This window comes from Microcaecilia unicolor, chromosome 14, assembly GCF_901765095.1.
Source record: "Microcaecilia unicolor chromosome 14, aMicUni1.1, whole genome shotgun sequence".
In the NCBI taxonomy this organism is placed as follows: Eukaryota; Metazoa; Chordata; class Amphibia; order Gymnophiona; family Siphonopidae; genus Microcaecilia; species Microcaecilia unicolor.
Genome location: NC_044044.1, coordinates 47,397,786 through 47,410,162, shown reverse-complemented (window position 1 = coordinate 47,410,162; position 12,377 = coordinate 47,397,786). Strand labels below are relative to the sequence as shown.

Here is a 12,377-nt window from a genome sequence, read left to right as displayed (position 1 = left end):
GGCCCGGTGTATGGGCTCGGGGAGTTTGTTCCAAGCATGGGGAGAGGCGAGGCAGAAGGGGCGAAGCCTAGAGTTGGCGGTGGTGGAGAAGTGTACTGAAAGGCGGGATTTGTCTTGAGAGCGGAGGTTACGGGTAGGGACGTAAGGGGAGATGAGGGTAGAGAGGTAAGGAGGGGCTGCAGATCGAGTGCATTTGTAGGTGAGAAGGAGAAGCTTGAACTGTATTCGGTATCTGATCGGAAGCCAGTGAAGTGACTTGAGGAGAGGGGTGATATGAGTATATCGGTTAAGGCGGAAGATAAGACATGCGGCAGAGTTCTGAATGGACTGAAGGGGGGATAGATGGCTAAGTGGGAGGCCGGTGAGGAGTAGGTTGCAGTAGTCAAGGCGAGAGGTAATGAGAGAGTGGATGAGAGTTCGGATGGTGTGCTCGGAGAGGAAGGGGCGAATTTTGCTAATGGAGGGAGTCCAGGTTGTAAGGAATGGGCATTACAGTCTAGGCTTCTTTTTTTCTTCTCTTGCTATGGTTAGAGCTATGGGCTGAGAACCGAGGAAGCCAGGCTTCAGATCCCACTGCTGCTCATTGGGCAACTCACTTGACCCTCCATTGCCTCAGGTACAGAATTAAACTGTAAGCCATCCAGAGGCAGGTAAATGGTCTGAAGCTCCTGTGAGTTAGTCCAACTATTCCTTACCACCTGGTTCTACTGCTCAGCTTTCATACAGTCAATCTCTTGAGGAAAACATCTGATGACCCCCTGAAGTTGCTAGAACACTGTTGAGGGAGTTTAATTCCCTGGTAAAAGGATGAGTGTTTTTCTGATTGCTAGGGGGAACTGCTCTTGCTTTAACAGGGATGAAAGCATGGGCTAGATTGGACCTGGATATTCAATGCCAGCCCCCCTATGTCAGTACCGGTCTTGAGTACCTGGGTACTGTATGGCCTGCTGGGAGTTACCTGGATACATTATTCAGTGGCAGTACCTGGAGAGCTACCCAGTTAAATTAGGACAGCTCTGCTTTGGCACTAACGGGACGGTGACATGGTGATCTGCCCAAATATTCAGCAGCACTATCTGGTTTGTATGCCTCTGAATATCCGGGTTTGACTTGGTCATTGCAATTTAACCAGGCAGGAGCTTCTCCTGCCCAGTTGAATCACTTTAAATGTTGACCCCTTTGTTTCCAAGTGGATAAATATTTTTGCTGATATTTAGTGCTTTCAGTGGGTTGGTCAGAGTGGTTCACCCGTTCAATGAATTTGAACAATGTCCCCTGTGGGTTTGCGGTATTAGGATCGATGTACCGGGTCTAACATTTTTGCCATCAAAAATAATTTACTCTTAGATCTTTTTGATGTCAAAAACCGGAAGGATGCTTGGGTGCATAGGGAGAGGAATAGCCAGCAGGAAAAGGAGGTGATAGTGTCTCTGTGTAAGTCTCTTCTTGAAGCGGTTTCTCTTCTCTGCTGTCATCTTTGCTTTTCTATGGAATACACAAATTGAATTCCATCAGATGGTGAAATCCATAAGTTCACTATTTTTCCAGTGAAACAAGGTAGTTTTTAATACTGTATTAATCATAATTTTAAATAATTTTGCCTTCCTTCCAGTCTGCTCTTTCACTTGCCAAACAGGACTACTACATCCAGTTGACAAATTCTCTTGGCTCAAACCCTTGACGACTCTTTGCTACACTGAACTGTCTCCTCAAAGTGCCTTCATCTCCAACTCCCCCTTCATTTTCTCCCCAGACTCTGGCTGAGTACTTTCACAATAAGGTTCACAATATTTACCTTGAATTCTCAACCAAGACACCTCCACCTCTCCTTCCCTCAGTCCATTCTCTCAACCCTCCTTCAACCCCTGCCTCCTTTTCTTCCTTTTCTGAAATCACTGAAGAGAAAACTGCACATTTTATTTCCTCCTCAAAACTAACTACCTGTTCCTTTTATCGTATTCCCACCCTTCTGCTTAGCACTATCTCCCCTTCTGTCATCCCTTCTATCTGTCATATCCTAAATCTTTCACTTTCCACTACAACGGTTCCTGATGCCTTCAAACATGCCGTAGTCACACCATTCCTCAAAAAACCTTCATTGGACTCTACCTGTCTTTCCAACTATCGCCCATATTCCTCCTCCTTTCCTATCCAAAATACTTGAATGTGCTGTTCAGCACCGTTGTCTTGACTTTCTTTCATCTTAAGCTATTCTTGATCCACTTCAATCTGGCTTTCGCCCTCTTCGTTCAACTGAAACGGCCCTTGCTATAATCTCCAATGACCTGTTCCTGGCCAGATCCAAAGGTCTCTATACTAGCCTCATCCTTCTCAATCTATCTGCTGCTTTTGACATTGTTGATCACCGCCTACTTGATACATTGTCCTCACTCCGATTTCAGGGCTTTGTTTTTTCCCATCGCACTTTTAGTGTATACTCTGGTGGATCCTCCTCCACTTCTATCCCACTATCAGTTGGTGTACCTCAGGGCTATGTCTTGGGACATCTTCTCTTCTCCATCTATACTTCTTCCTTTGGTGCTCTGATCTTATCCCATGGTTTTCAGTATCACCTTTATACTGATGACTTCTAGATCTACCTCTCCACACCAGAAATTTCAGCAGGAACCCAGGCCCAAATATCAGCCTGCCTTTCTGACATTGCTGCCTGGATGTCTCACCTCCATCTGAAACTAAACATGACCGAGCTTCTTATCTTTCCCCCTAAACCCAGCTCTCCTCTTCCCCCATTCTCTATCTCTGTGGATAACACTCTCATCCTCCCCGCTATCAGCCCGTAACCTTGGGGTCATCTTTGACTCCTCTGCCTTTCTCTGCACTTGTTCAACAGACTGCTAAAACATGTCATTTCTTTCTTTATAATATCACCAAAATTTGTCATAAGTACATAAGCACTGCCACGCTGGGAAAAGACCAAAGGTCCATCAAGCCCAGCACTCTGTCTCCGACAGCGGTCAATCCAGGCTCCAAGAACCTGGCAGAAACCCAAAATTTAATAATGATCAATGGACTTTTCCTTCAGGAATCCGTCCAGACCCCCTTTAAACTCAGCAATGCCAGCTGCCGTCACTACCTTCTCCGGCAATGAGTTCCAGAGTCTAACTACGCGCTGAGTAAAGAAAAACTTTCTCAGATTTGTTTTAAACCTACCACATTCTAATTTCTTGTGTCCTTCCAGTTCCTCCTTCCCACATGCATCACTTTGCACTTGTCAACGTTGAACTTCATCTGCCATCTGGACGCCCAATCCCCCAGTCTCATGAGGTCTTCTTGTAATCTTTCACACTCCTCCTGCGAAGAGACGACCCTGGATAACTTTGTGTCATCTGTGAATTTAATTACCTCACTAGTTACTCCCATCTCAAGGTCATTTATAAATATGTTAAAAAGCAGGGGTCCCATCACAGACCCCTGAGAGACCCCACTAACTACCCTTCTCCATCGAGAATAATGACCATTCAACCCTACTCTCGGCTTCCTATCTTTTAACCAGCTCTTAATCCATAATAATACACTGCCTCCGATCCCATGACTCTCCAGTTTCCTTTGCAGTCTTTCATGAGGCACTTTGTCAAACGCCTTCTGAAAATCTAGATACACAATATCCACCGGCTCCCCTTTGTCCACATGTTTGTTCACCCCTTCAAAAAAATGCAGTAGATTTGTGAGGCAAGACTTCCCTTCACTAAATCTGTGCTGTCTCAGTAGCCCATGCTTTTGTATGTGCTCTGTAATTTTATTCTTAATAATAGTTTCTACCATTTTTCCCGGCACCGACGTCAGACTCAGTGGTCTATAATTTCCCAGATCTCCTCTGGAACCCTTTTTAAAAATGGGCGTTACATTGGCCACCCTCCAATCTTCTAGCACAGACCCCTGAGGAACCCCACTAACTACCCTTCTCCATTGTGAATACTGCCCATTTAACCCCACTCTCTGTTTCCTATCCTTCAACCAGTTTTTAATCCACAATAAGACATTTCCTCCTATCCCATGACCCTCCAATTTCCTCTGTAGCCTTTCATGAGGTACCTTGTCAAATGCCTTTTGAAAATCCAGATACACAATATCAACCGGCTCCCCTTTGTCCACATGTTTGTTTACTCCTTCAAAGAATTGAAGTAAATTGGTCAGGCAAGATTTCCCCACACTAAAGCCGTGCTGACTTGGTCTCAGTAATCCATGTCCTTGGATGTGCTCTGTAATTTTGTTTTTAATAATAGCCTCTACTATTTTCCCCGGCACCGACGTCAGACTCACCGGTCTATAATTTCCCGGATCTCCCCTGGAACCTTTTTTAAAAATTGGCGTTACATTGGCCATCCTCCAATCTTCCGGTACCACGCTCGATTTTAAGGATAAATTGCATATCACTAACAGTAGCTCCGCAAGCTCATTTTTCAGTTCTGGTCCAGGATGCTGGTTTTGAACAGCATCCATGCCAGATTCAAGTTTTTTACCCTTTCAGCTGCTCCCTTCAGTCTTTTTTTCACCGTTCTTCTCATTTTATTGTAGTCTCCTTTTCTAAAGTTAAACTCTAGTGTATTTGATTTCCTGAGTTCACTTACTTCGTAGCCAATATCAAAATTGATCATATAATGATCACTGTTATCAAGTGGTCCTCTCACCGTTACCCCCCACACCAGATCATGAGCTCCACTAATGATTAGTATTTTTCCTTCTCTTGTCGGCTGTTCCATGAAGCCGTCCTTGATTTCATCAAGAAATTTCACCTTCCTTGCGTGTAACGAAGTTTCATTAACCCAGTCTATATCCGGATAATTGAAGTTGCCCATTAATATTACATTGCCCTTTTTATTCGCTTCCCTAATTTCCCTTGACATTGCTGCGTCCGTCTGCTCGTCTTGGCCAGGCGGACGGTAGTACACTCCTAACACCGTCCTTTTCCCCTTTTCATGTGGAATTTCAATCCACAAGGATTCCAATAGGGGTTTTGTCTCCTGCAATATTTGCAGCCTATCCGAGTCAAGGTTCTCATTTACATACAGCGCTACCCCTCCTCCAATCCTATCCACCCTGTCGCTACGATATCATTTGTAGCCCTCCGAAGTAGCACAGGGGCTACCCGACTGGAGGTGGGACCTCTCTACAACATCCCTGTAGGACTCATCTATGTACTGTTCAATCTCTCTCATCTCTACCAAGTCTTGTACTCTAGCCTCGAGAGAACGTACCTGTTCCCTGAGAGCTAGGAGCTCTTTGCACCGGGCACACACATATGACTTTACACCAACTGGGAGATAATCATACTTGTGACACTCTGTGCAAAAGACTGGGTAACACCCCTCTCGCTGCTGGACTACTGACTCCATCTCATTAATATATGAATATTTCAATGTATAAATACTAGCTACAAATTTAAGGATGTTGGATAGACACAGTTTCTTAAGGATTTTGATATAATGTGTTCTGTTATTGTGTGATTACTGTTTGGCTGTATTGAGACTTAGTGGGAGCAGCACTTGCTTATTACCTTAATTAGAACACTGACTATAAATGAAGAGCTGCCCCAGGGGCAGGCGGGTGCTGGGGAGGGTGGGTGGGCAACTAAATGTGGTGCTTAGTCCCTGCCGGAAGCTATCTGTTAAAGTACGTTTACTCTAAAACCCTGCCCCAGAGAACTACTTCGGGCAGCCCTGCCCTCAAGCACACTTTCTGAATCGATTCAAAATTCTGCTGCAAGGGGTATATTCCGCCGGTGTCACTATGCTCTTATTAGCCCTCTCCTGAATTCACTTCATTGGCTCCATATCCGTTTCCACATACAATTCAAACTCCTGTTATTGACTTACAAGTGCATTCATTCTGCAGCTCCTCAGTACCTCTCCACTCTCATCTTTCCCTACACTCCTCCCCGGGAACTCCATTCATTGGGTAGACCTCTCTTTTCTGTACCCTTCTCCTCCATTGCCAACTCCAGACGACGTCCCTTTTATCTTGCTGCACCATAGGCCTGGAATAGACATCCTGAGTCGGTACGTCAAGCTCCATCTCTTGCCGTCTTCAAATCTAGGCTAAAAACCCACCTTTTTGATGCTGCTTTTAACTCCTAACCCCTATTCACATACAGTGATTTAGTAATAACTGAATCTCTCAAAATAATTGTATTATAAATTGCTGATGTTTATTGGCAGTATTTGACATATCTGCAACCGCACTGAATGATAGAAAGATTTAACATAAGAATGCTTAAATAACATGTGAAAAAATCCCTATTGAGGCATTGCAGGACCAAGAGCGCCCGTGACACCTGGAAATTCGGAGACCTTTAATCGGGTCCATATTGCTCTATGAGTGCAAAATATAGGCCCTGTGTGACAGACCGGACATGGAGTATTTTTGCTGTGTTATTGAAAATTGTTTCCAAATATCTGGAACAAAATCTTTGCAGAACTCCGCTTTCTAACCCCTCTGTTTACTAAGCTGCGCTAATGCCGACACAGGCATTCACTTTGAATGGACTGTGCGGCAGACTGTAGCATGGCTTAATAAACGGGGGTAAATCTGTACTCCCCTGAACAGCATTGTATCGGTCATATTGTGTTGCATATAAAATTTTCAACTACCCCAATGTTTGAGATATAGCATACACATATCTTTCAATCACCAGTTGTCTTCAAATTGTGAAAGCTGGACACTGTTGACCTTCCAATGGCTGCAACTGCAGCGCTTAGTAGAGAGATGAAATTTGTGCTTCAAGGTCTCAGAGGATTTCGTTGAAACCTGGGATAATATTTGACCCAAGGACCAAATTCCACAACATTGCTGTAGTCTCCAATTAACATGCTGATTTTGAATATTGAAGGGAAGGCCATTCTACACTAGGTGCTGTAGAGAAAGCACTAGTTCAGAGTGGCTCGATTCTTCCTGGAGTTTAAATGCCACTAAATTAGAGCCTTTGCTGGACAAGCTATACATTCCTAGCATCCCAGGGACAAGTGAGCGAGTGTAGGAAGCTGTTTTCCAAACTGGTTTCTGCAAAAGCGAACAAGCCCAAAAAACACCGACTTCTTGTCTCAGAATAAAGGCAAGATGATGTAATCAAAACTATGAAAAATGACACCCCTTTAGACTTCAAGGCTTTTAGTTTAGCTGCCCCCTATCCTGGGGTTTTTACCCTTCTACAAGAAGTACAATAGCATTTTTTTTCACTTTCTTATATTTTCAGCTTGGGTACGATATTATAAGTATTCTTAAAATGTAGTTTATTGCAGGAATAATCATTTTTACTTTGTCCATGCACTTCCACCAAAATAGAAAGGGAGTCATTCATTGTACCAAATCCTGGATATCTTTAATAAATAGTGCACACTTGTACACAGTGGTGATTTGCATGTCATTAATGTTCTGCATTGAGGAGCGTTCAGCTAGCGTCAGAAGCTGTGCTCTAAGCCATTAGTGCACACCTTTAACACAAGCTTTCTGCCCCAACCCCAGAATCAGCAGAAGAGTGGGATTGGAGCTGAAATGTCAGGACTTAGAGCCCTTACTTTTCTGATTTGGACATTTTGCCACTGAGGTCCTATAGTTATATGGTAAAGGTTAATTGTCAAACAGTCAAAATTTAATTGGCACTAGCCGTTGAGCCCGTAAAAATGGGCTGGTATTGGGGTTTTCCTTCCCCGCCCCCCATGAGGTTACCACCGCTCCCCCCCCCCCCCCCCGCGAGGTCGCCACCGCTCCCCCCCCCCTCGGAGTCGCCGCTGCCACCCCTCCACCCGGCCCGGGCCCTCTCTTCGCTTCTGAACTTACACATCCATTTGCCGAACGCAGCAACGCCTGCTCAGCTGCAGTGGGCCCTTCCTTCTCTGCCTGTGGCCCCGCCCTCCTGTGACGTAACGTCAGCGAGGGTGGGACACAGGCAGAGAAGGAAGGGGCAGCTCAGCTGATGTGCGTTGCTGCGTTCGGCGAATGGATGTGTAAGTTCAGAAGCGAAGAGAGGGCCCGGGCCGGGTGGAGGGGTGGCGGCGGCGACTCCGAGGGGGGGGGGGGAGCGGTAGCAACCTCGGCGGCGCAGTTTCCCTCTGTCCCGCCCCCCCCATCATCACGTATTGACGTGGAGGCGGGACAGAGAGGGAAGTCTGTACTGCGCATTTGCGAGTGAGTCAGTCACTCGCCGTTTATATGTTTGATACTTGTTCCACACTCAGAAATTAAGATCTTAGGGGTTTAATTGAATTCTTCATTGGACATCAGAAGCAAATCTGTTTGGTAGTGAAAGCATGTTTCCAGTACTTTTAGGAGACTCGTTATTTACAATCATTATTGGGGCCTGTGGTTGGTGACCGCAGTGCATGCATTGAAAGCAACACTGTTGGATTAGTGCCGTACACTTTTATTCTAATCAGATCTGAGTAGGTCTTCCTTAATCTCAGTTGTAGAGGCTTCAGCAAATACAAAATAAAGGTTGCTGTCTACTGACAAACAGTAAATTACATGATCGTATTTGGCTTGAGTTAAAGGGCTTCTTTGGCTCCCTGTCCAGCAACGTATTGAATCTAAAATTTGACTTGGATTCGTTATTACGTGACAGAGTGTCTGCTTATATTAAGTGCTACTGATTCAGTACGTCTCTACCATGGCTCCACGTTCTTTGCAGTAGCCCTTTTAGTAATTTTCACTGGTTGCATATTGATGGTCACTAGTTGTTGATCCTTTTCTTGTGTAGGACCTACAGTATGAAATGAGCTGCCACTGGATTTTAAGTGGGTGGAAGATCCGCTTCCTGGTTGCAAGCTTTGTAGGACCTGGCTGTTTGACATGACTTATGATTAAGTCGTTTTCGTGTGTTGTTTAATTTATTAATTCTGTTTTTTTTTAAATATATTATGCTGTAGCTTTTGGGGAAAGGCGTTTTATAAGATTGACAAATAACAGTGCTCTAAACAGTAGGCCACTCCTCCACTCCACTCCCTTGAAATTTGGCCATCCCTGTGGGGGGGGGGGGCAGTATGCAGGTCCCTGGGGGGGGGGGGGAGGAGGTATGTGTGTGTCAGCGGAGGCATAACGAAGGTGTGGACGTCCTTCTTTCAAAAATTTTGGACATCGTCAACTACCCCCCACAGGGATGGCCAAATTTCAAGGGAGTGGAGTAGAGTGGCCTATTGGTTAGAGCACTGGTCTTGCAATCCAGAGGTGGCTGGTTCAAATCCCACTGCTGCTACTTGTGATGCAAAATCCAAATAAAGGGGGTGTCTGAGGCATAGCAAAGGCATGGACGTCCTTCTCACAGAAACATCCACATTTTGGACGTCCTCAACTGCCGTCGCTTCCCCTCCTTAGGAAGGAAATCGAGTGCAAATGAGCTAACAGCGAGCAGCTCATTTGCATGCAATTTCCTTCATGCATACCCGTTCCTTTCTGAATTGGTAAGGGAAGGGCTTTTTCCATTTAGTTAGTGGGACCAGTGCACTACGAAGGCTGGCTCCTCCCATGACCAAATGGCTTGGATTTGGTCGTTTCTGAGATGGGCGTCCTCGCTTTCCATTATCGCCGAAAAACGGGGACGACCATCTCTAAGGCCGACCTAAATTTCACGATTTGGGCGTCCCCGACCGTATTATCGAAACGAAAGATGGACGTCCATCTTGTTTCATTAATACGGGTTGCCCCGCCCTTTACGGGGCCGTCCTTAGAGATGGGCGCCCCCATTCGATTATCCCCCTGCACGTTACTATGTTACTGGTTCTGCCCTCTCCAGGTGGAATGCATCGACCAATTCTATGGATCTTGGGGAAGCGGGAGAAGCAAAATGTCCTTACTCTCTGTCATTCTTTATTGTGTTCTATAGCTCTAGGTTGGAGGTGAAGCTGGGACGCTCTGAGAGCCTGAAGGGACGTGAGGAGATGAAGAGAACACGTAAATCCGACAATGTGCCCCGCTCCAGGAGTGATGTAGACATGGATGCAGCTGCGGAGGCCACGAGGCTCCACCAGTCTGCATCCTCATCAACTTCCAGCCTATCTGCGAGGTAAGAAGGCTGGAGATCTCCCCTCCCCTGAAGACATCTCACCAGCATGGGATTACTGTTGTGTGGTAACACTAGTAAGGGGTGTCTTATTTTACTGCATCTAAAGAGGGATGGTTTCTTGGTTGATATGATGAGGGAGTTGTTAATCTTGTATTTTGTGTGTATGTTATGAGGATGTTTCAGGTCATACTGTAGTGCAAAACTCACAGTTTTACAAGATGAATGGGAAGCTCAGAATAAAGTTGTCAGTCAGTTGTGTAGACTGGGCTTCGTGCTCATTGAACATTATCTCCCAGAGTGGAGAGATGCAGCACTAAAGCAAATTCCTATACTGACCCTCTTCTGTTTTTATTCTGCAGGTCCCTGGAGAATCCCACGCCACCATATACCCCGAAGATGGGTCGCAGGTAATACAGACAGCAAGAATCCATGCAGGAGGAAAGGCAGAATGCCATTCTCCGGGTTATTGATGGGGATGCAACTTGCCCTTTTAGATAAAGCTGGATACTCTTTCCTTTCCTGTAAAATGCTGAGGCACAGGACATAGAAACATTCCGCACTTTGAGTATAAAATAAAAGAGAGATATTCTCTATGGACAGCAAGGTTTACAACAGCCATGCTGATGGATGACATCATTGAGATGGAGCTAGTCGGAATTGCTTCCCAAAGATAATCTGTTTCTGTGCAGGAGCTTCTGCGCTGGCTATTGTAACTGTAATCACCAGTCCTTTTTCATCTGTGGTAGTGGCCGATCATACAATAGCTTCTCTCCATCAGTCAGTACTTCACATTTCTATTTCTGCTCATAACACCATCCAGTTAATTTGAAGTTGAATTTGATTTGGCAGATTGTTTTCAAACTGCCAGAGGTAAAACCAGGATTTAAACATTGCCCAACTAGTCACCATAAAATGTGGTATCCATGAGCTCTTGTGTCCACTGTATGGATGAATCGCACAGAGTTAATGATTGCTCTAATTATGACCATATGCCTCCAAGGCTAGGAAAATAAGAGAAGTCGAGCGTAAGGAATTCCTACAGAGTGAATGAACCTCACAGACTAAATTAAAAAAAAAATCAGATGCCCCTATTTGATGCAGGTGACATTTTCAGGGCATAATTACTGGTACCTGTAGTAGCATCCTGCACTGACGTAGAAGGGGAGCCATCAAAAGCAGGTTTGTTTGAGTCGAAAAGAGCAAGCATCTTAAAAACGTAGCAGTTTGGAAATGCTTGCTCTTTTTGACGCAAACAAACCTGCTTTTGATGGCTCCCCTTCTACGTCAGTGCAGGATGCTACTACAGGTACCAGTAATTATGCCCTGAAAAAGTCATCTGCACCAAATAGAGACAGGCGATCCCTAAAGTCATTGCACTGTATAAGAAAACTACCTTCCTCTGGTTCCAATGCAAGTAGTGTCAAGGAGGTGAAGGCCAAGGATTCCCCCAGCTCAGTCACCCGAATGGTGCCAATTATTATTATTATTTATTGCATTTGTACCTCACATTATCCCACCTATTTGCAGGCTCAATGTGGCTTACAGAGTGTTGATATGACATAGTCATGACAGAATCTTAGATATAATCAGTAATAATCAGAAGATATATGAGGGAGTAGAGAAGTAAGTGTTAGGGTGGTTTAAGAGGTGAATTTTAATACTTGAGTGGGATGGGTAGTGAATTGAGTTGTTAAGGGTTCTTTTTGTAGGCTTTGTTGAAGAGATGTTGAATAAGACCTCAAAGTGAAAGACAATGATAGACGCAGCAAGTCTCGGTATCACAGACATCTCTCTCTCTAGCAAGATAAGAAAGCAAGGTCAAGAAAACCGACCCTTTCACCACCTTCACTGTCTAGTCACTCCAGTGAGAAAAAGTTTTTTAAAAAAAAGTTTGATAATTGAAGGGAATTTCTGTACTAGTCAAACATTGGCTGTAGACAATAATGATCAGCATAATAATCATTCCTGTAGACATCAATATAGCTGCTATAGAATGTCTTAGTGGCCGCCATATTTTGACCCCTACACTAGGTCCAGACCTCCAGGGGCACAAAATCACTATCAACAAAATAGAGATGGAGAGAAAAAAAAATGCAGAACGGGTCCATTCACCGATCAACTAAATCAGGGTCCAGTTTTGATTATTCTGGGTCTTCTGATCTCCCGGTGGGAGACATAATTATCTCATTTTCTAGAAAATTGGAAAAGTACAACATCAGACAAGTGGGTTCTAAACTTTTGTATCCATGAGAGATATTTATGTCTCAAATCAATCCCTCGATTTAAGAAGTTAGTCCTACATGCATCATCTCTGAATCAGTGTGAGGTCTTGCAAAAATAAATCAACTCCCTTCTTCTGGCAAAT

The 12,377-nt window shown here is 44.7% G+C and overlaps 1 protein-coding gene across 8 annotated transcripts in view; it reads left to right on the top strand.

Annotated features, from left to right (window-relative positions):
* ARHGEF11 (Rho guanine nucleotide exchange factor 11) overlaps window positions 1-12,377 on the top strand; it is a 202,775-nt gene that overhangs the window by 139,664 nt on the left and 50,734 nt on the right. For all 8 annotated transcript variants that reach the window (XM_030187312.1, XM_030187311.1, XM_030187316.1 and 5 more), the window contains 2 exons: window positions 9,833-10,012; window positions 10,372-10,419. In XM_030187312.1, the coding sequence (XP_030043172.1) occupies window positions 9,833-10,012; window positions 10,372-10,419 (228 nt within the window). The remainder of the gene's footprint in view (window positions 1-9,832; window positions 10,013-10,371; window positions 10,420-12,377) is intronic.